The 24,363-nt window shown below is 41.1% G+C and overlaps 1 protein-coding gene across 2 annotated transcripts in view; it reads right to left on the bottom strand.

Annotated features, from left to right (window-relative positions):
• The window catches only part of sgcd (sarcoglycan, delta (dystrophin-associated glycoprotein)), a 395,576-nt gene that overhangs the window by 5,678 nt on the left and 365,535 nt on the right, over positions 1–24,363 (bottom strand). For both annotated transcript variants that reach the window (XM_075486567.1, XM_075486565.1), the window contains 2 exons: positions 22,371–22,443; positions 7,826–7,949 (listed from right to left, as the gene is read on the bottom strand). In XM_075486567.1, coding sequence (XP_075342682.1) covers positions 7,826–7,949; positions 22,371–22,443 — 197 coding nt within the window. The remainder of the gene's footprint in view (positions 1–7,825; positions 7,950–22,370; positions 22,444–24,363) is intronic.

Genomic DNA, 24,363 nt, shown 5'->3' with positions numbered 1-24,363 from the left:
ATCTTTTTAAAAGAAATGATTTCTCTTCCATCTGTGCCCGTTTGTTTGTTGTGGCAGAGTGGTTTGGTGTAGGGTCTTACAGCAGGCATAATTGAATGGAAAATGAAGGCCGGAGCATCAAATATTTGTTTGTGAACAGAATAACTCAGCTCCTTTGAAGTGCAATTACAGTGTGCTTTGAGTGTAGATCACAGTCAACACGCAGCTTTACGATCGCATTATGTGACCCACATACTATTTGAATATCAGTTTAATTGTCAGTGCTTAAATATCTTTTCACCTTGTCTGTTTTGGTCACACATTTTGGCAGGTAGCCAAAAAGTGCGACTATCTAATTTTACAGGAAAGGCAAAAGTTTGAATATCTGTAGCAACAAAACCAGAACCTTTAGTACTCAAGTCTGTCTCTATGACAACGACCAAGCCGAAAATGCAAATACAACAGCATGACGATATTTGGAAACTTTTTTTTATTAACTTCTTTTCAGCTGAAGGATAACTAGGTTACCTATCAGTGTATCATCATAGCATTCTGTTTGATGTCATTGTGCTGTGCGAAAGAAAAAGAAAATCAACAAGATTCACAGAAGTGTATCAATCTTTTGAAATTCTTTGTTGGCAGAGACAGAGCGGAATCAGCAGCTGATTCCTCCTCCTGAGCAATAACAACAAAGCAAAACCCCCAAAAAGTTGCTGCCACCCCCATGCAAACCAATTCACTCATAACTCATTTTACTCCCCGCATTATTTGGAACAAAATCATTTTCTCTCTCTGCACAGAAACAAACCAGAACTGCATGAATCCAGTCGCTCCTCTCTTTCCTCCCCCTCCTGTTGGCCTCCTGGGGCTCGTGCAGGGCCGATGTTTTACTGGCCATGGAGAGGAGGAGCTCTCCAGCCATAAAAAAGGTAAAGGAGCCATTACCGGGCGCCTTTGGGAGACATCACCATCAAATGACCTGGAACCCCTTTTGAAGCAGAGTCTCAGATGACTCCCTCAGACAGCTGCTGCTAAACAAATCATTCACCATGAGGGGCAGACACTCCGGGAATCTGTTTGAGGCTGAGAATGTGAGTGTCTGTGCCAGTAAAGGACAAAGGTACATGTAGGTCAGGCAGGTAAAGGTAAAACACTTACCTTTGAAAATTGATTAAAAGATACAGTTTTTAGTTTTTTGCTAAAACTTCTAACAGTAAGCCTACTGATCAAAAACATAAACTAAGGCCCCCCAAAGCCATTTACAGTACATAGCAAATATCATAATCCAGCCCTCATTTCTTCATATTTTCCTTCTAAGCAGCCAGAATTTGTTGTAATCTTCTAAAGTGGTCCGGAGCAATAATTCCCCAGGCTTTCTGAAGGTCTTTCAAAGTTTTTCTTTGAACATTGGCTGCTTTTTTACTCATTTTCAGTCCAGTCCTTGTAACTGAATATTTTCAGAGGAGTGTATTTTTATTTTTGTTAAGCTACTTAACTCTGACCTATGACTCATTCAAGCAGAAAAAAGGCTCCTAACTCAAAGGATGAACCAGTGTTGTGTCTACACACAACAGACAACTTTTATCTTTAGGCACTTTGTTACCAGCAGTCAAAATATCATATGTTCCCATTTCTTTAGTTGCATCTACGAAAAACACCAAAGATAACACAATTTGACAGACAGAAAATACTATTTATGCAGCAACAAGGTGATTCCCAAAGAGCTGTTTGCTGAAAACTTGGCATATCTCAGCATGGTGTGCAGTGTGTCCTTAAAAGTGTCAGGCCTACAAAATTACCTACAGCAGATGAACAGTATCTGAAAGGGACGTCCTTAAGAAAGAGGATTAAATCCAGCAAAGACCTGACACAGGACCTGAGAGATGCATCTGGACCTTCAGCTGATCCATCTGCTGTTGGCCCAAGCCTCATCAGAAATGGGCTCCATGGAAGGGTGGCTGTCAAGAAGCTATTCTTAAGGAAGGGAAACAGGGAGAAAAGGCTGAGCTATGCCAAATGACACAAGAAGTGGGCTGAAAATCAGTGGCAACAGGTCTGATGGAGGGATGAATCCCCCCAGAGCCCGGACCTCAACATTATTGAAGCAGTGTGGGGTCATCCTGACAGAGAACGGCACAAAAGGCAGCCGACATCCAAAGAAGAGCTTTGGGATGTCCTTCAAGAAGCCTGGAGAACTATTCCTGAAGACTGCTTAAAGAAATGACAGAAAGCTGGTCTAAGAGGGTTCAGACTGCGTTGAAGAATAAAGCTGCTCAGAACAAATAATGACTTTATCTCCTTGAAACCAAGGAGCTTGATGTCCTTGTACCAACTCTGTTTTTGCCTTATAGACTGTATTCACATCTATTTTGGCACGTTTGAATAAATCACTGCACCCTTATTTCCATTTTACTGACAATATTTAAAGAATGAGGGGTGGCTCAATACAGCACAGTCTCAAAAGATTGAAAGATATGAACATTTGTTGATGCATCTATTAGTTGTTTCACAATGCAGGCTTCAAAGGTTCTTTTAGGTAGTCGTATTGTGTGTGAGTAGCATCACATCACATGACAAAAAACAATAACCAATGAATTTAAATACTTTGTGTCATTGATAATGTACAACTATCGAACCCTGACCAGTAGTTTTAACTCCAAACCCTAACTTTTCATGGGTCAGATTGAAGTGAAAAAACTTGTAATTATAAAAGTAGAAAAGCCCACAGACTGAGAAAAAGATTGTGAACTACGAGATGTGAACCGGTGATCTTGCACTGCCTTAATGAGGCAGGTTTCGCTTCAATATTTGGAGTAGAAAAGGAGTCCAGAGACAAACAGATGGCAACTGAAGTCTTTATTTAAACAAACCAAAAATGTGGCTGAGCCAGAAAACCACTAACTTAAACTAGGAAAACAAAAGCCTAAATGAAAACCAGATAGGGAGATTAACAGACAAGAAAGGAGATGAGCAACAGAGATGACAGTTGGAAGTAACAGCAGGGACTGGACAAGGAGCGAGTGAAACCTGGGAGCTTAAATACGGAGAGGACTGATGAGACAAGCGAGCGCAGCTGTGACCAACTGACAACAGGTAAGTGTGGAAGAGACCAAGGGGAAAAGATTAAGGCGACTGAGGACATCTCGGGTCAATGACAAGATCTAACTACTGAAGAACACAAAACAGAGAGTGAATCAGAGAACTAAGAAATAATTATAGCACAGAAGAGGCTCAAAACAACTCAAAGGAGAAGAAAATCAAAACACATCATCAAGGGCGTAATTTTGGGTAGGGACGCTAGGGTCACGTCCCTACCAATATTCAGCCCCCTACTCAGGGTCTCCGCAGATCCTTAAAAAGTATTAAAAAGTCTTAAATAAAAAATACTTTTTTTAAGGTCTTAAAATGTCTTAAATTTCGCCGATTTTCGAAGAGTGGCATTAAATTTCATCTGGGCGAAATGAAAGAAAGATATGTCTGGAGAGACGATTTTCTATTGCTCTGTGCACAATATGGCGTTCGAACTTTCGTGTGTGCGCCAGTACTTCCGGTGAAAACTTCCGGTGATTTGACAGCTAGCGCGTCAGGTTAGGGCCAGTGGCCGTAAACAAAGGTTAACTTATAGCCGAGAAGAAAGATGATAATATAACGAAGCTAAAAAGACTAGCTTTCTTCAGTAGCCTAATGCTTACCGATTTAGCAAGCCTAGCAGCCTCGTTGCTAATGCTAGCCGCAGTAACGTTACCAAACATACCCGACGTCAAGGAGTTGGCTGAGCAGGGGCAAGATTATAGGGCTGGCAGTTAACTTCATAATGGGTGAGTGCAGGTTTCATTCACTTGTTTTCATTCTTTCACAGGATTGATTCACTTCATTGGTTTATCCGATTGCTGGCCGCCGAGCCATTATGTGTCTGGATTTGTGTAGGTTACTGATCATGGTTGTTAGCAGTCGATAGTCAGGTTGTGTGATGTGTGTGTGAGTGTGTATTTTTTCTATGGGTACATGCCATTGACTGTATGAGCGGTCTGTGCTCGTTTTTATTTATTTGATAAGATTGGAGATACTTGTCGTGTGGTTTATGCAATGCAAAGTCACTGTCCATAGTCTGTGCTTCACGTGAGTTGTCCAAAGTTCTGGTTTAAGTTAACTTGGGTAGTAAAATCGTTTTGCTAGTTGTAAAAGCACAGTAGACATAACTCGAAAATTAGGTTCAATTATGGATTTATTTTGCTCAGAGCCTCAGACAAACAGACAGACAAATGGCAGCGAAAACACACTCCTTCGCAGAGGTGTGACAATTGGGCACGATTGTCCTGTGGTGTGTGGTGTTCCCTTGTGCGTTCAAATCTTATGCGATCATGTTGACACACTGATTCAGTATCACTGAAGCACACAGTTCACACTGGACTTTTTTTCAACACCGAACAGCCTAGAGTGTAGTTTTTATATATATTTTTGCCGTGGTAATGGTCTTAATTTTTATTCTTAGAGGTCTTAAAAAGGTCTTAAAAGTCATTCAATTTGTTGATAAAAAAATGTGCAGATACCCTGCATTATATGAGTTACATTACATAACACTTAGCTGACTTTTGTTATCCAAAGCGACTTATAAGAACACATTATTGGTTACAGTCTCTGGAGCAATGTTGGGTTAGTTGTTTTGCTCAAGGTCACTCCAGTCATGGATGGGGATGTAAACAGAGGTAGCCTAATCGTGGGATTTGAGCCTGCAACCCTGTGATTTAAAGACCAACTCCCTAAACATTAGGATGGCTCGTTAACATATAGCATCTGCATGCCATTAACTTATGATTGGTAATGCAAAAAAAAAAAAAAACTGTCGTGGAGCACTTTTGTGTCCCCACCAATGACAAAATCAAAGTTACTCCCTTGCACATCATGGATCATGACAGTTTTGTTGTTGCAGCTCTCGACATCATCACATGACGAAACGTCAAAGCGCCACGAGCTGTAATGCAGCACAGAACACCTACAGCGTAGGTGTTATGCAGTTTCTAAGCCTTCAGTGAGAAGGTGTCACATGTCTTTCCATGGACCAGCTCACGAATTTTACCATCTGTCATGAAATGGCGTTTGTGGACGGTACTGTCTATCAGGGGCTTGGGTTCAGGCTTTGCTCCCTAGTAGCTGATCAGAAGTGTGAAGCGCCAGAAAATGCTTCCTGAAGTAAAGCCTGTCCGGACGGCTGCGTTGATTTAAACATCCCCTGAGAAGTTGTTCCCTGTGAGTTATGCGTTAATGAGTGGTCTAATAAGTGTCCATAAAAGAGTGTGGGACTATTTCAGCGTCTGCCTGTGTGGTCTGTGGGTGTCTAATAGCACCAACCCTTCTGTAATTGCTGTGGCAGTGCTTGAGGATATAGAGTGTGAGTATGCGTGCAAGACAGAGGTTTGACAAATGGACATTTGCAACACTAATGGAGTGTGAGAACGAGATTCTAATTATATGCACTGCCCACCGTGAGCTCCACGGTTAATTTCTGACCACCAAACCTTGAGAGCTTCGAGAAGTCACGGCTTCAGAGCGCCGCCGAGGCTGCTTTTAATTGCACTAAAATGGATTCAAGGGCACCTTCATAACCCCCCCGCCACCATGTTTGTCTCATATCAGCAGCCTGTCTTCATGTACGAAACTGTTTTTGTGGGAAACTTTTAAACACTTTCTTCTCTCTAATCCTCCTCCGCTGATTTGAACAGATCTGACACGACACGACTGGTGCAACGCAAGGAGGGAAATCCTTTTATCAGCACAGCCGACTGTGATGAATGCGAGGACTGATGTGTGTAACGAATCGGGAGATGGTTGGAGGAAGTTAGAAGCACGGAGAAAAGGACGAGAAACGGAGAGAAGCAGCATGAACGAATGAGAAATTAGGAGGAAAAGCTGGCAAGTAAGCAATGTTAAAGGAAGAAGAGGGAGAGAAAAGGAGGGCGTGGAGGACTAGAAATTTGAGAGTATGGAAAGCACTTAATTAGCACATGAAAGACTTCACTTAGATACCAAAGGAATGTTGAAATGGAATTAAAAAAACCTTCTGCTGGTGGTCTCGCTGCTTTTGTGTGATTTTGGTGGAAGGCCAGTGAATATTTCCACCAGACATCTTGATAATGTTGGCCCTTGTTGGCTGAGGGAGCAAACTATTGTTTGAATTGTTGTTTGCTAAAAATATGTTTGGACAGGAGAAAGATTGGATTGGGTTGTAGCCATGTCAGCCAGCTGGGCTAGAAGACAAGAAGAGTTCATTTATCAGCCTGCTGGTTCAAAGTGGGAGGTTTTTCTCATCAGCAGAAAGCAGAGGAAAGATTGTTTATTTGGGGGGGATTCTGAAACTCTGTTTGTCTCACTTTTGGATCGAGCGCACAACTTAATCAAGGGCTTGATTTAACAAACCCTCCCTACCCAGTTTGCTTACCATCATTACTGATAAGTCATTTATTACAGCATGTGTTTATTTGATTTTTACCGTTTACTCATCTATAGCTATTTGCCAGGGCAGTTAAATTTCTTTCTGAGGAATAAAAAAGGTTCACAGTTAGAAGAATATATCAGGAGAACATATGGTTGCCTATAGAAATAAGTCATTAAACAGAAACTGAAAGAAATGCAAGCATAAATGCTGTCATGGGAGGTTATTTTCGTCTGTTTTTGACACTGTACCCAATGTTCTCGGTGAGTGCTTTTCTATAATCTTTTATCAGTTAACTTTTAAAAGAAACTTTTGTGTGCGTAACACTCAGCAGCCTAATTACAGCACTGGACAGACTGAGGTCGCATTGAAAAAAATCCGATCTGTATCTGAAAGAGAAAAAAAATAGGATTGCATGTGGCCTGTGCTGTTCATCACACTGTCATGGAAACGTAGCCCGAGTTTTATGGCGTATCCTGAAGATTTCAACTGATGGGTGTGACTAACCCAAGTCAGCTCCCAAACATCACAGTTCGTGACAGTACATGACAGAATATTGATCCAGTCAGACCTACCCAGTCCACACATACAAAAGTGTTAAAAACAAGAAAAAGAAAAACCTTCCAAAAGAGTGTTTTGGCACTGATTCAGAAATAATCTGCGTCTGTACTGACAGGTCAGAAAGCTCCTATCATAAAACCATTCATGTACACCAAACCTTCAGGCTGAGGTGTGAACTGGAAGCAAAGGGTTGCTGCGCAGTGAATCAGTAAATGTGTGCACCCAATCATCTCTGGTTTTCTCCATCTGCTTGGCAACACTTGTTTTGAGCAAATGTTGCTTGTTGTTAACTTTGCTTCACCATTCTCTTTGTAAGACTGAGAAGCAGAAGTTTGGGGTTAGAGTTGTTGCGTCTCAGAGCCAGCAGAGCAGGTAATCAAAGAGCTGAATCACCAAATTTGTAAAGGAGAAAGGCTTTAGACAAAGATGCTGTGGTCGTTTCTCTGATTCTGCAACACTGGCACGCTGTGTGAAAGCACACACTGATGCTGCACTGGGTCACTTCCATTTAGTCAGTATGAATAGGCAATAGAGACCGTCAGCGGCATAACAATGGCGTCATCTTTGCATCTATACCTTGGTAAAAAGAGTTTTAGTTTCTCAATATCTTTAGCCTGTTTTTGTTTTAAAAAAGCAGTTTTCAGCAAGTTTGCATATGGCCAAAAATACCTAAATGCATAAAAATACCCGTCACGACCTAAGACAATTTGTGAAATTGTAACATCGTATTGTCTGGGGTTTATTAAGTGCAAGATCGCCTGTTCAAGCAAAACACTAAAAATAAGAACCATGTTTTATGTCAAAGCTTAATTACTCTTTTGAACAAAGCAAAAGTTAAATTGCTGGTTGACATACCTCTCCATCTTTGGACTCCAGTCGCAGCTCGTTCCTGCAGATGGCCTGGATGTCTCCGGCCTCGGCCAGGATCTGGATTCCTTTAGGAGCCTCCATCAGCAAAGAGCGAGTGGGAGACTCCAACCTGGGAGAACACAGAGACAGGGCAGATCAGTCATCGCTACCTCTAATTTTCAGATGGGTTGACGTCCATTTCAACAAGTACCTTTATTGCCAGGCTGGAGAGGTTGTAGGACAAGAGAACTTTGAACTCTTGTTCCATTTCTTCATTCTTTTGTATTTATAGGCTGTTGTTTCTTTTTTCTTTTTTTTAAATGTGGTTTGATTAGGTTAAGGTACTAAGAATATGTGGTTAGGACAAGAAAATACATAGTTTAGGCAGCCCAATGTTAAACTTCCCCTTGATTTCTGTTCACTTCTAAATGAATGAATCCCCAACCCTTTCACGGAAAGGATAGAATTCATCATCATGGATGTATTCCTCCTTCTATCGAACCACAGAGGGACTCCCTTAGCATCAAATTATCCAGTGATCTGGCTTACCAAAACAGACTACTAAATGAAGAACCCAAGACCGTAGTCAGGGAGTGGAACTTGTGGGTCCCGGGTCCTCCCAAAGTTCAAAAACATGTATTAGGGTCACTTCTCTGTATGGACTTGCAACCTGTCCAGGTCCAGGTTTTATTAGACAACGGCCAATCCTAACCCTTGAGGGGCCCCTATATTTTGAATGCATGATGTAGCCCAAATAGTCCGAGCTAATTGGATGATCTTAACGTTAAAATGCTGTAACTCTCAAACAGCAATCTGAGGAACTGAAGACTTTACACGTTCTCCTCACTCTTAACATTTCAAACTGATCTTTAGGGAAGCAGAAACACATGAACACACAGAACATGAGTGCAGTGCAAACTAAGTGGGTCTGATGCTTGAACACTACAGCCCACCTACGTACCGCGGATGCTTTTACATTTCTTTATGAGGATTAAAAACCAACCCACTCTTCATCACATCTTGACAAAACCACTCCGAGCCACCAGATTTCAAAATATTAATTGCTTCTTCTAAGTTCACGAAAACACAGCGTTTTTTTGTGGCCTAAACTAATGAAAACATATTACACTGCATCTCTGCAGCCAATAAATCCTCCTAAATGCTTCACACTAGAATTCTGAAGAAATGTGGATAACAGATGGTTTTTACAGGAAAAGATAACTGACATTCTTCTCTTGCATACAGACAAAAGTGAAAGTGAAAGAAGCCGCTTTCCTGAAATGAAATCTCAGGACGGAACTGGACAGAAAAGCAAAGACGAGCTGTAAAAAGTAACATAAAATAAGACTGAACTCCAACAAGGAACAGCCTGGCTTCTGACCGGGAAGTCTGACTTTTAGGTCCCAGCCGTACTCTGAAATTCTAATTTGTGAACAAACTGCAAATGTATAATGAAAAGTAAAATATGCTGAAGGAATACAAGTGTGCACAGCAGCTAGTTATTAACTCTGACGGTGATAATCATATTGCTGCCACTCAGGTTGATACGATATGACGGAATGCGGAGGAACATCAGCTCCCTGCAGGTTTTCTTTGATTCCTTGTGAGCGGTGAGTTCATTCAGTTTTCAAACGCAGGACGGTTTATGGACTACGATTGAGGCTGAATTGGGAGAAAATGATGGCCAAGAACTGATGAGACAATTTTCAATTAAAATGTTTAATCTTCTGTTATCAACCTCTTACTCTCTGCCCAAAGCAGGTGACGTCTTCACATACATAATTACAGCATGTGTAATGTGATGATTAATTAAGAACATGTCTTTAAAGCTCATTCCTGCCATGATCGTCCCTCCAAGCACTCACCGTTTCTGACCCAGTCTGTTAGTGCTCTCACCAACTGGTGTCAGGAAAGCAAATAAAAGCAGATTAGAGTTTGGGAAAATGTAAAACGGCTCCATCTGAGCATTAAGAAATCAAAGTAGCGACTGTGATCTTACACTCACACTGGTAAACAAGAGGGTAAAAACTGATGGGGGCTGTTGTGGGAATACGCAAAAGTTTCAAACATAAAAACAGAGAAAACAACCAGCTTGCAGCTGTAATGTCTGACACTTAACAGAGGTTCGGAAGGGCGTCAGGTTCAGTATGTCCAGATGGGAGATGAACAATGGTCAAACATAAACATTTGGAGAATAACACATTCTTCAGTTAAGCGCGTCCGAGACAGGCTCACCAGATATATATACATATACCTTATATCCTGACTATTGTACCTGTTGACGGGGACGCTCAGCAACTACAGGGTTACCAAATATGGGAAGGTTTTACCCTGCATAATGGGAGAAGCACCCACAGTGCGAGAGAGATTGCAGTGGACTTTTGGGCTTTGAAGATCTCTCCAGAGTTGATGCATCATTCTGTAATTATGATACAGACTTGGTTGGCAATAAAAGGTTTCTGTGTTTCTGTGTCAGCAGAGTTCTTCCCTTTACCATCTACACATAGGCTGTTTGAAGACGACCACCCCTCATACACCACACCACTTTCTGCTGGTTTTATCTGGAGGGACATGACGGGGAATAGCTGATAACCTAATCTTAGAGGACGCCTCGATCCTTCCAATGTACCTCATCTTCATATTTACCAGCAATCTGAATACATCTTATCTTTACTCCTAAAAGTACAAAACCCTACAAGAAGAAAGAACACTGCAAGAAGGTCTACAGGCTGTAGAAACGATCGACCCTGCCAGGTCATTCTAGATAGATTGTCACTGTATTTCATTACACAACAAAACTCCATGAAAGATGATAATGGCATAAAGAGACAAAATCTGGTAAATGTCTGGTCTTGTAATCAGCACATAACGATGCTGCCGAGGAAATTCGACAGCTTATCGAAGGAAATGATGTTCCTTCGATGGTTTTTCTAGGTCTTCATGACCTTGAGCCTGAGAGACAGGATGTTAGTGAACTGGTGGTGACCCGGATGTAAGCGTTCTCTTTTCAGACCTCAAGTGTCTAAGAAAGGAGCCGATCAACCACAGAGAAGTCTAAACAACCCACATGAGATCCTGAACTGAAGACACAGCCTTGAGGTGAGTGCCAGTTTTAAATGACTGCCCCTCTTCCAAATTACTACATTATGTTTGAAGAATATACAGCCTCTAGTGGCTGTGAGTGGAACTGCATATGGACTGTAAAAATGGTGGCTGTTAAACTCATAGTTGCGTTGTGAAGGACAGTTTATTGTAGCCGTGACCATCATTGTTTTCCAACCCTTACCAAGTAGTTTTGATGTTATCAGCTGAACGTAACTTAAAAGAAACACATATCCCACGTTTCAAAACACAAAAAAGCTTGAACGTGCTGCAAGAAAACGTCCTGTTTACCACTTCTCCTGACCCCCGAAGAGAATTTTGTGCTAGTTACACAAAAGACTTGAGAATCATATGGAAACGTCTCGTATGTTGCTACTGTGTAGTTGCAGTTCAACACTGGCACTGGTCATATTTAGGGGTCCGAATGAACAACCTGTTCACTCAGATTGGACGAAAACATGAGATTGCCTACTTTGACTTGCTGGGTTGAGTTTGTGAGACAGATTGAGGAGTTAAGACCAAGTGTCTCCTGGTTGCTGACTACTTTGCTTAGGCTGATCAAGTTAAAAGCCAAACTGAAGTCAACGATGAGCATCGTGACATATGTTTTGGGGTTTTCTAATTCAGTAGGGACTCAAAAGTAAAAGGGAGCAATGGTAAAATGGTGTAATCTGTGGATTCTTTCAGCTGTAAAAGAACTGCTTTTGGTCGAGACTAGAATGGAATGCAACACCTTGATGCAAGATAAAACCCAGCCCTTAAAAGCATTTCATGATTACTGCTGTTCTGAACCTGAAATCTCCTTCTAACACATAATATATCCATAAATATGGTGGTTTTAAGTCAAGGGTCTTTGTTTTTCCCACCTCCAAAAAAAAAGCGTTTTCTATGTTCAAAGGAGCTCAGAGGTTTTTTCGTATTTGTGGAAAGGAGGTAAAACAACTCTGGCTCCTCCATTACTCCCTCCTCTCTCATCTTCCCTCGTTCTCTCAGGTTGCTCCTCGGGGAGCGAGGCAATGAAATCTCTCAGGCTGGTATTCTTATTCATTTCCTGTTCACAACCCCAGTGAATTGAAACTACGTCTCATGTTTTTTTGTTTTTTTTCTGCTTCCTTCATCCTTTTCCTGTCTCATTCTAATGTGAACAGATTTTCATATTTCACAAAAAGCAAGTGCCATATACACATGTGGAGCAAATGTAAAGGCAAAGATTACACTCTGTGAAGTCATTTAACCCATTACTGGCGAGCCCTGTTGTCATATATTTCTCATACTTCAACTTTCTGTGAACCTGTTTTACATGATATTTCTTGTCTTTTTTGCTGTTGCTTTGTGGTTCTACCTTTATTTCCATGCTGTCGTGCTTATTACTTTTTACGACAGCCCCAACCTCATATCCTCCCAGCGATCAATAAAGTTTCATCTTCTTCTCAGTCCTGTTTTCTTCTCCATTTTATACTGCCTCATATCCTCTGTCTTGTCTTCCCCGGCTGTTCCTCATATCTACTGTACAACTAGGATCAAAGGTTAATAACTTTTCTCGCTTCTTCCTCATATTGTCCACCTTGAGATAACAAAGAAGGGTTTTTACCATGACAGGAACTTAGATGATTTGAAACCTGTGGGCGGATTTCATGCCTCCCTCGGGCAACATGCAACTCCTTCGTCCTTGATCTGTCACTGATTCTTCTACAGTGTGAAAACACTGGTCAGAATTGTTTGGTCTTGTAAATATATAAGCTGGCATAAGCCACCTTTGTACGACGAATCAAATTGGAAGTAAATGAGAATCTTGGGCTCTAAGAAGCTGATTGCTTTGCAGGACTTTGTGAACCGCTCTGAGAGCAACCATCCCCTCATTTACTGAGATCAGTGTTACCTAAAGGTAGAGGAGAAACCCAAAGAAGCAGCTGAGAAGAGGCTGACAATATGGAGTCTTGATTTGCCAAGTGCTTACATATTTTTTCTTTTTCTTTGTTAGTGTTACAGAACACGTTGAGTTGTAACTCACAAAAAGATCTGATGTGTTGAAGGGAAAATTCTTTTATTGTTTCTATGGTTTTAAAATTGCTCAGAGTCAGATCTTAAAGAAAGAACTGATCCCTCTTTGTGGCTCAGTTTCTTCAGTCCAGCGTTGAACTGGACCAAGTTGTTAAAACAATCCGATGAAAAGTGGTTGCTGCACATACAGCAACTTATACCTCAAATGTAGTTTATCCACTGGGCTCTTATATACTCTGCTCCTCAGTACAGCTGACAAAAGAACATTTGCACCAGAAGCTGGCCAATTCATCCGTCCATCAGGGTGGATGTGAGTGGGCGGGGCTTAGCAGAGGAGGTGGAGTCAATATAAGGAGCGACGTACTTTTGAAAAGAAAATCAGAACGGCTCGTTTAATGAGCAACTTTCAAGAGAAGAGCTAAAAAACTATCAGGGTTTTGTTTAATGGGGTACTTTTACACTTGCTGGTGACTTCAAACACCCTAATATATGCTCCCAGAAACAGAAAAAAGAGATTTTTCCAAACAATCTCACCTTTAATTTGAAAAAAAGACAACAACAGTGCGAGAAGCTGATGAGGTGATTGTTAAAGAAAGAATATCAGAACCTTTGTGAGAAGGTGAGGTGAAATTTGGACAGTGGAGGAAAAAAAAAGACACTGGGGGAAACAGGGTCAGAGCGAAGCTGGAGAGAAAAAGACGAGTCAGAGGAGGGAGGAGAGACTTGGGATGAAAAGGGTTGTAAAATCAGAGACGGCAAAGAGACAAGAGGAGAACAGAAAAAGAAGGTTAATCAATCAATCAATTAATTTATAAAGCACATTTTAAATAAACACAAACGTTACCAAATAAAAAACATCATAAAACAAAACTGTGCACATGAAATAAACAACCTAGACGGTGGTAAAAGCCAAAGAAAAGGTGTGTTTTAAGACGACTTTTAAAACAGGACAAGGAAGGGGCCTGCCTAATGTGCAGCGGCAGCTCATTCCAGAGCCTAGGGGCAGCAACAGAAAATGCTCGGTCCCCCCTGAGCTTCCGCCTTGTTTTAGGAACCCTCAGGAGCAGCTGATCAGCTGACCTGAGGGTTCGACTGGGTGCATAGGGCTGCAGAAGCTCAGAGAGGTACACTGGTGCAAGGCCATTCATGGCTTTAAAAGCAAATAAAAGAATTTTAAAATTAATTCTAAAATGGACAGGAAGCCAATGGAGAGATGCTAAAATCGGCGTAATGTGCTCAAATTTCCTAGTGCCAGTTAAAAGTCGTGCAGCCGCGTTTTGTACCAGTTGAAGGCGTGCGATGGAGGACCCACTGACCCCCATAAAAAGTGCATTGCAGTAATCAAGCCAAGTGGTTACAAAGGCGTGGATTACTGTTTCTAAGTGCTGTTTTGGAAGAAAGGGTTTTATTTTTGCCAACTGTCTCAACTGGAAGAAGCTCGTTTTAACCACAGTTAATACATCATTCATTTAATCCATCTACAGGGGCCGGGTTAGTCTGCAGTATCATGGCTCCTGTAATGACATCAAATCTTTTTGTGGAGATTTGTTGGGTCTGGGCCATCCTCTCTGAGAGGCAGTAAACAAATGTTGTGTGTTAATGTGTTGGATATATATAATATAATATAATATAATATAATATAAAATAATATAATATAATATAATATAATATAATATAATATAATATTTTTGTCTCGCATAGGAACACATGTTTGTGGAGATGAGGCAAAGGTGTTCATGCGCACCACTCCTGATTTAGTTTTGAAGCATTAAAATAGGGTAGAAACATATGACAGTAAATAGATAAGTCATTCTAATAAAAGTAATTTAAGCAACAAAAACTTGTAAACTGAGTAATTAAAGTAAATAATGATCTAGGCTTTTATTTGAGGAAACACAGCATTCATACCAGGCATTTACGCTTGTTTATGAAAATAAGTTGCTAAATTACAACAGTCCTACAGAGGTCCGTTTCACGTAGCAGGTTTAGTGAAAACTCTGAGTAGGTTAACCCTGAAATGAGCGAAACCCTGAGTTTTCCGTTTCACAAAGGGAGGTAACTCAACCCCGAGAAAGAGGGGTAACTCTAGCCTGTTTCACAAAGAGAGGTAACTTAACCTCACGGTCAGTTACCGGAGTAACAGACTCTCTGAACCTAACCTGGTCGGGAGCAGGTTTTATTCAAGAAACCTTGAGTTTCTTTCTGTCTCCGCCCTCTTTCAGCCACACACGCCATTTGATTTCCTCATTCGTTCAGTCAGCAGAGCGAGTTCTTCTACTTCTATAAGTCCATTACGCACAGTAGGAGGCAACTTTTTTCACCAACATGTCCTTCTGACAACGATCCCGTGGATGAAGGTGCAGCATTATTGCGCAGAGAAATAAATATTCGTCGGAGATGGTTATCAGACTGCGCATAGATTTTTGCATTTACAGACAATTATCTTTTTGAGCGGCACCATCAGAATCTGTTGGGACAAAAGAAAAAAAAGACATAAAAGACAAATAAATATTTGTATGAATAGGCTTAAAAAAGATATATAGGCCTATTATATTTTATAAAGGCACTCGTGTCTTGGGGGTGGATTCCCTCCGGGGATTCCCTCAGCCACTGCCCTCCCGTTAGAGGTGGTGGCCACCACCCGTTTTACGGGCATCTGCCTTCTTTCTGTTGGCTCAGTAGAAGTCTGTGTTAGTTTAAATAGGCATAATTATTTAACAGAACATGATATAGATGATGACTCTAAATTGTCCTTCTGAGTGACTGTGAGTGTGTATGGTTGTTTGTCTCGTTTGTCTTTATGTGGCCCTGTGATGGACTGGCGGCCTGTCCAGGGTGTACCCCGCCTCTTGCCCATTGACTGCTGGGATAGGCTCCAGCCCCCCCGCGACCCGACTGACGGATTCAGCGGTATAGATAATGGATGGATGGATGATATAGATGAGAAGACATAGTTTATCTGTGTGAAAACAGCATTATGTTGGGAATAAAATAACTGCACAGTCAAATAGCCACTTAATATTTATTTTACAGTGTAAAACATGATGAAAATGAGGTACCTCCATGCCGAGGTCTCACCTGTTTGAACAATGTTTTTATATTTCATCTTAAACTGCTGCCAAGAGCGCTTCTCCCCTGCGGGATTGCACCTAAATGAAATAAATGAATGGGCTACCATTCAAGCAGTTTCCCTGTAATATTATTGGGATTGCAAAGGACTACATTTAAACTTACACCTTTGCTGCTGCAGCGGTGTTGCACTTATTTCTAAAAACGTATTGAAACTCGCCGTATGAGCGCATTAAGATTTCCAATTCGAGGTTGGTGAAAAACGTAGCCCCTCCTCTTCCCCGTTGCCAAGGTGACTCGTCGAATCGGGGCTCCATTGATGCTGGCTTTTTAAAGTTGTGGTGCACGCGCTAAACTCAAGGTGAACTTACTCAGAGTTGATTAACCTCACTCAAATCAGCGTTTCTGGAACCGAAAACTCAGGGTTTTCTATCTCAGAGTAGATCAACTCAGAGATCAGGAATAGACTCAGAGTTGGTTGAACCTGCTACGTGAAACGGACCCCAGGTAACTGATGATGCGCCAATTCTATACGTGATAAACAACCTGATTTAACAAGATAATTTACTTTATAGTAGCTACGTGGGTGCATAGCCAACTCAGTCTCACCTCAAGATTAGTGATGAGAATGTATGTTCAAAGTTTCTAAACTTAGCCATATCGCAGTCCAGGGTTAGAAAATGTGAGATGACAACAAATTAGGGAGTTGTTATTCTACGTTGGAAACCGTCCAGGTATCTCAGACACAAAAAATACACATAACAAATCTAAAATCCTTTTCAATCTACTGCTGCCAATACCGTTGCTTCAACAAGTGGATATATGAGCTAAAAAAGATAGGGACATATGGGCAAGAACACTTCAAATGTAGAAAAGGAATGAGACTTCAAGAGGAAAAGGGTAAAAAAAATGTTTCTAAACCCTGTTGTGCCTCTATGTCCATCAGTGCAGTTTCAATTTCAGCACCACAAAGTCACAATGTCGAGCGAGGATTGCAGCCGAATTAAAAAAAGGGAATGTCCAGAGTCGAGAACCCTGATGCGAGTGTGGCAAAGTTTCAAGATGTGAAAACTTCCTTATCATCAGCTCATGGAGGAAGAGAGCCACCTCACATCTCATTTCAGCTTAAGAAAAAAATAAACCTTGCTATTTTTCTTGCAGTGTCCGTTGCTTTTGTGTTCCAATTCACGTCCACTGTCCTCCTTTGTTATTAGTTTCATCTGTGCTCAGAATTGATCAGGACACAAATCAAGCTGCGCTATCAAATTCATCCATGCAGGCTGCCTCAAGCTCACAAAGGTGTTTGTCTGATGCAGGGACACACTCCGTTGACAAGTCATCACCAAGCAGAGGGATATGATGGTTACAGTTTCAATAAAGAAGTGGCAGCTCTGTGTGGGATGTGTGTTTTCATGTGCAACTGTGTGTTAGGGGTTAATATGATATCCTCAAATTGGATTTGAATCCTCGATTGGTACCTGCCACGGGGCTGAGAGCGATTAGAGTAAGATTAGATTTTAGCCATGCTCCAACGAGCTCACGCGCCTTTTTCTGACATAATTGGATCGATTCGGTTATATTTCCTTCTCAATTGGCTGGTTGTCACTAAAGATGCACAAATGGGAGGAAGAGGCAAGACAGAAGATATATCCACACACACACACACAGCTGCAGAAAATCAAATTATGAGCGATGATCTGATGGTGGCTTTGGAGCGTCACTCAGAAATGATCTGAACTGCATTGAAGGACTTTTTTTCCCCACTTGTTAATTTTTTAAAATGATAACTCTGACGGGAAGGCAGCAGTGACTGACGATCCGCAGCTCATCTCAAAGCACACGCCACAGAAACACTGTTATTAGATATTTACCATCAGAGTCCTGCTCTTTCTGACCCTAATTCCAGAACTACTTTATTTTAAAATAATGGCATTTACAAGCATTTTCTTCTGTAATTTCCTTTTTTATTAGTTAATATATTTAATTGAAAATCATTTTATTACAGCTTATGCATTTAACAATTAACAACTAATTTGACATACTTTTCATTGACTCTGTTGCATTCAGTAGTTTAATTTATATGGTCGGTATCGTCCGATGTTACCTTTCTATCTGAATTCGCCATTTTATTAAGGCCTTTTCGTACTGGCAAAAAAAACCTGCTAGGACCCACTAACATCTGTCTTTAGGGTGCAGTGGGGAAGTTTGTTCTTGGCATACAGTCCCATGTCAAAGGACTGCAGTAGATGCAGGTTCAAAATCGGCTCCAACAGCTGGGAAACAGACCCTGGTGATATGGATCATTTTCACGAAGGGCACCACGATTTCTACGGGGAAAACAACAGAAATTGCTTATCCACAGCTCACATTTTCTCCACACAAACGCAGAATTACTGACTGCAAACGTCTTACACGGAGGCTCTGAGACCTGGGGCAACAATTTCTAGACAAAAAGAGATTGAGATATTAATTCAGTTTTTGTTTCTTTTAACCCGTTGTCAAGACAACAAGAAGATTATTCTTTGTCCCGCTGTGCGGTGCTGATGCCTGCCGTCCTGCCAAAAGTAGGAAATTAGTCTGATTCTCTCAGAGTGATCACCCGAAACACAGCCTGCAGGATGCAGGGTAATGCCATCCCTTCATGTTGTTTAGTGGCTCACCCGTTCTCATGGAGGTGGAGGTACACTGGCCTGGTAAGTTTTAGCCCACAGAGCACTGATGATAAACCGGCTACTACATACAGCTAAAAGGCTACAATCTGCTTGTTTTAGCAGGTGAAGTCCAAAAAAAAAATAAACTTCTGACACAAAACTTTTCGGGTAAAAACTACGTTAGGTACACCTGGGCAAAATTGAAACCATTAGAAGAGCTCTGACATAAAGCTTCTTTTTTCCAACACTTCAGAATCATTACTTGATTACCAAAGCCACACTTTAGACTTTTCTCCAATCAAACAGCATCATGAATTGCTTGTGTGAAATACTATACAGCATATACAATATCTATGTTTTAAAAATGAACATCCTCCAGAAGATGTATGAATAATTGAATATCATGAAGTCTCTGGAGGATGCATAATCTGGGGTGTGTTTTAACTTCCTGAAAATGTGATTCTTACCCACACCTTTTCACCGAGATATGGTTTGTCTATTTTTGGAGAAATAGACACATGTGGTTCCATAATTAAGTCAGTAACTCCCACTGACTGAGTAAACAGGAGTTTCCACCGGTTTTTTTATTCAGGGAAACCACAGCGTGATCTGGGAAGGTTCATCTCCACCACTAAATCTGAGCTGCTATTAAAAGTTTTGACAACGTCCATGTCATTCCTCCTGAGTGATATGAATAGTTGTCTGCAGGGTGTGATGTGCTGTGATCCTGACCGTCTTCCATACAAACAGCGTTCGTCACTGTTTTCAGGTAAGGAAGAATATGAGTAACGAGCGTGATTTACCGATTGTGTTTCTTTAATTGAAAGAAGTCAGAATGAAGTTGTAAATCCAACGTCATCTCTTCTGAATCGTCTCTTTAAAGTGACACTAAAAATTAGTTTGCATACTGATGAGTGGAGGTAATTACTTTTAGTCAAATGATGCATGGTGCTTTTATGGCCAATAAAATACTTTTGGCTTGTTAATGGTCTGAGTTTACCTGCCAAGTTCATTTTGGATTCCACTCGTCTGTCATTGTCTGTCTTGTTTAAAGCATGGAGCCATTCTGCAGTCATTTTAATGTCTGCATTTCATTGCCGTGATATTCTGTACTGCCAAGAAACGCATCTATGCCTCTACAACTATACAAATATATACAGTGGTTTGTGTCCTCATCCCTTTTCTTCAGCCCTCCTACTCCTTCATTATCACTGATTCTCTTTTTCTTCCTCTTCTCTGTCATAAACTGCCTTCCACCCCCTCTCCGCTGGGTCTGTCGCTCGTTTTCTGCCCTGATTGACTGTCATCTCATCCGACCGCGCGGGCGAGACAAAGATGACAAACAAGACATTTATTCCAAGGAGACAGCCACACCTCACACTCACACACTGTGGGGGGAGAATGAGGGCAGATAAAGCCAAAAAAGAGTCAGCTGGGGATGAATTTGACTGATGCCTGTAAAGGGGGCCGATAAGCTGTGACACCTGTCCATCCTAGAAAGATTCTGTATTTCAATAAAAATCTTTGGTTTCATCCTGGCTGTGGTCAGCTGGGTTTCAAGGTCTGAAAACAGATACAGTAGCACCTTTAAACCTGGTTTTATTCAATCTAATCCATAAAGCACATTGAATAACGATCAGATAAAAAGATAAAGAAATACAGAATGAAAATATAAGATGTGATAACAATTTCAAAACAGACTGCCTGATCTGCAAAGGCAACACGTTCCACAGTTTAGGAGCCAGGACCACGGAAGTCTCCTGGACTTCAGCTTAGTTCTCAGGCCAACCAAGTGCCCCATGTCAGCGAATCTTAGAGACCATGAAAGAGCATAGGGCTGAAGCAGATCAGAGAGGTAGGACGGTGCAAGGCATTCGTATACAAGCGAAATTACTTTAAATCAATGCTTGAGCACACCAGGAGCCAGTGGAGGGAGGCTCAAACTACCTGTAATGGTCAAGCTATCTTTAGCCAATGAAGGGAGGCCTGACTAACCCCAGCACACAGAGCGCTGCAATAATGCAGACCACTTAAAATGAAAACATGTATAACAAAACATAGACTTTACCTCGGCTTTCTGACTCAAAAAGCTGTTTGTTAGGACAGAGCTGATCAATCCGACCTTAGGGATTGTTTCCGCTCCTGCTTTTCAATATTAAACACGTTGGCGTCCTTTAAACGAAACTAAACTAAAACTAAACAAGGCCGCTGGAGGTATTGCAAATCTCAGAGCTACATGACCACGTTGAACGTTTGCCCGTTTGCATTTTTACATCAGAGCAAACAATCATCCTCGAGGGTTTCTTTCACAAGCCACAAGGTCCTCAGAAGGAAGAAGAAAGGGTGGATAGTGGACAGGGTGATCACACATAGCACTTTCATCCTTGAGACTGAAGTTTGTGACCAAGATACAATAAAACGAACCTCACACCTCTGGGTTACATTCAGGCAATGAAAGAACAACACATTACTAAAACACTATTTCAAGTGAGAATTCTCATCTATTGTTTGAATAAATCTCTCCTACTCCTCTTAATTTATTTTGGCTCTTTTCAGCCTAATCTTGCTCTTGTTTCTGTATTCAGTCCCTGCTCTTATCTCAAGCAGCCCTTCTTTTATTACAGATGTACGATGTGGTCCTCAGATGTAAATTTGGACATAGACAGGGACTGATATTGGGGAGAGGAAAGATGGAGAGGGATAAGGTATCTGTTGCCAAAGATGAACCCACTGATCCCTGATATGATCTTGCACTAAGTGTGGCATCTACAGACAGAAATTATTGCAATAGAGTGGTATCCACCCGTGGAAAAGTGCTCTTTCCAACACCTCATCAGTTTATACATTTAAATCCCGTCTCCGTCTCACCAGGTTCAACCTTTCTGTCTCTCAAGTTAACTCCTAGGTGTCAAAATCTTTTGCAGCAAGTAAGACAAAGACATATTGTAAGTTTGACACATCATAGATTTAAATATTGAAAGAAATATTATGGGTTTGTACTCAAATTTAGTTGCAAACTGACAAAATTCAAGCTTCCAATTGAATAGATGTTTAACCGGCAATGTGTATCAGAGTACACTTGACCGAACCTGCTAAGAACTAATAAAATATCGAGTCTATCGAGGGAAGCAGAAAGGTGAAATAATTCTAAAAGCACAGTCATCAGTCTTCTGACTTTATAACACTTTTTTTTTTTTCTTCAGCTTGTGTATTTACTGCTGTCAATAAAGTGTTTCCACTGTCTGAAAGCAATATCCCCTCCTGTAATGGTCAATCAGCAGTGATAAATGAGGCTCAGCGAGTTCTGGTGTTAATTTCCAGTCCTTGAAAGACATACTGCTTCAACCCCAACTCACACCATTAATGGTATCTTAAAACCCCTCACATTAGTTTCGTGTGAAGTGCATTACGCGCTCCTTTGTTGCTGTCATGGTTTCACTGGTGACAAATCTGAGGCTGCAACCAAAAGTGTATCGACTGATTATTTTCATGGGCCTATAAAAAGAAAATACTGACCCTGCCCGAAGGCGTTGGCTGATCCAGAATTCAGCGATATTCATCATATTAGCGCTTCAGATGAACATGGGGAGTAAAGTTCTGACAGTCATTTTAGAATGATTGGTTCTTCTCCACACCAGCACAGTAAAACTAAGCGAGTGTTTCTGTGTGACCACTTTGCTGTGTGACAAAAGAGACGGGATGTGGCTGTAGTTGCTCCTCGGACTCACCGTAGCTCTTTGAATGGCTCGGCCCTGACATGCGGCGTCTCCACCGATTTGCTGAACACGGCTCCTTCGGCCCCTGAAATTACAGAACACACAGTCAGACTGCAGGCTCCGTCGATTGAAACCACAAACACCTTCTGTCAGATCAATGGACATAATCTCTAAGACTCTGCCGATCTTTGCGGCTCCAGTCAGCGAGCACAGCGGCTCTCAGCTCGCCTCACCTCACTGATAACATGGACTCACTCTGGGATGGAAGAACTCTCCTCTGGTAAATGATGAGGGTAACTGTCTCAACTCTAAATGTATAAGTATGTTCTTTTTACTGAATTGCTTTGATACCAGTGTTGTGTTTTGATTCATTAACTCCTCTGTGCACTGAAGTGTCTCATGGTGAAGACCATCAGCAAAAAAGTACAATATTCCACGAGAGAAAACAGACCAACCTTTTCTATTCAGTACATCAACATTTTTACATGCCAGAATCTAGTTATCCAGCAAAGGGTTCACAAAATTCAAACTTTCTTAAATGATCAGAATTTCAGCCTCAACTTCAATCCCGGGAGCCTGACTGAAAAAAAAATCTCCTTAATTGTGAAAACTTCACCCTTCAAAGATGACAAGCAAAAGCAGATTCATCAGTCACAGTCTTAAAATCAGTTAAAGGCGAGGTAAATATAATTTAGGGTGGCTGTGCATATCAGTTCTTGAAGCTGATGTCTTGGAAACAAGTAAAATAATGCCTGAGTCCAGACTATCGAATTCTTCCACTTCATTAAGTTAATTTATCTTCATCCCTTCAGCTCACCCCAGCAGCCACTGGGACAAACAACCATGAACCTATTAACCTAACATGGATGTTTTTGGATTGTGGGAGGAAGCTGGAGTACCTGAAGATGACTTCACTAAGTTGACTTCATTCATTCAGCATTGTGACCTTACGCAGTGGTTCTATGGTTGGAAATCAGGTGGAACTAATGGCATTGTCACGTTCAAGTGTTTAATTGTACCCGTGTTTACAGAGCTAAGCTTTTTGGCGAACAAAGATGTCTTAGCCTACTTTGCGTAATGCCCATGTGTTGGAAACCACCACAACAAAGAAGCTTTTACACTGGTTGCGCCACATCTACCTCAACTCACTTGCACTATATTTATGCAATGACATTTAGATATGCTGCACCACCTTACATCTAATGATGACTTTGGATCAGATCCCATCACTTTTTCCGTGTAATTAATGTAATTACTGCCACCTACTGGCATGGCATGATTACAGCAGCGTATGTAGGTATTTAAGAAAATTGGCTTTTGTGAACATATTATTGTTTTTTTCCTTTTCTTTTAAAGAAAGAACTAGAGGTCTGTTGTCTAGGCCTATTTTATCTTGTGTTAAATTCACGTGGCTATATTTTTTTTTTAGGGAAAAACAAATACCTTTACCTTTGGAAATGGGTTGGGGTGGACAACGTGGTTAGATATTAAATAAGCAAAAAGAGAAGATTTAGCATATATAAGCATCTGTAGCTCTTATTTTCAACAAAATGTATTCTTATGTGGTACATACTTTTATCTTTTGCACTGTTGTTTTACCTGTTTAAAGTAAACTTATTCTACTAAACCGATCTTATCACTGTGACACTGATTTATTTTTCAGCAAGAATTCACCTGTCCAAACTGAGATACTGAGCTGAGCTTCAACTCTCACTTTTGATTGGTCTCCTTTGCATGATTGCAGCAAAGTACAATGTAGCAACAATGAAAACAAAAGAAAATTAGAAGGAAAAAGAAAAAAAATGCACGGTAATCTAGTGACCTGTCACTCTGAAACTTTGATTGACCTGAGCGCAGCAGCAGCTCGAGCAAACCCAGCCTATTAGGTGCATCAAATCAACCAAGCCTCAGGTGCAGATCAATGGCCATGACTAAATGCCTTTAAGGGCATTTTTGAAGGGTTGCTGGGAATCCGAAATAGCTCTCACATTGTGACACTTTTGAA

Source organism: Odontesthes bonariensis, chromosome 16 (genome assembly GCF_027942865.1).
Source record: "Odontesthes bonariensis isolate fOdoBon6 chromosome 16, fOdoBon6.hap1, whole genome shotgun sequence".
Classification (NCBI taxonomy): domain Eukaryota; kingdom Metazoa; phylum Chordata; class Actinopteri; order Atheriniformes; family Atherinopsidae; genus Odontesthes; species Odontesthes bonariensis.
The sequence above is the reverse complement of the archived record's forward strand: the minus strand, read 5'-3'. Positions and strand labels throughout refer to the sequence as shown.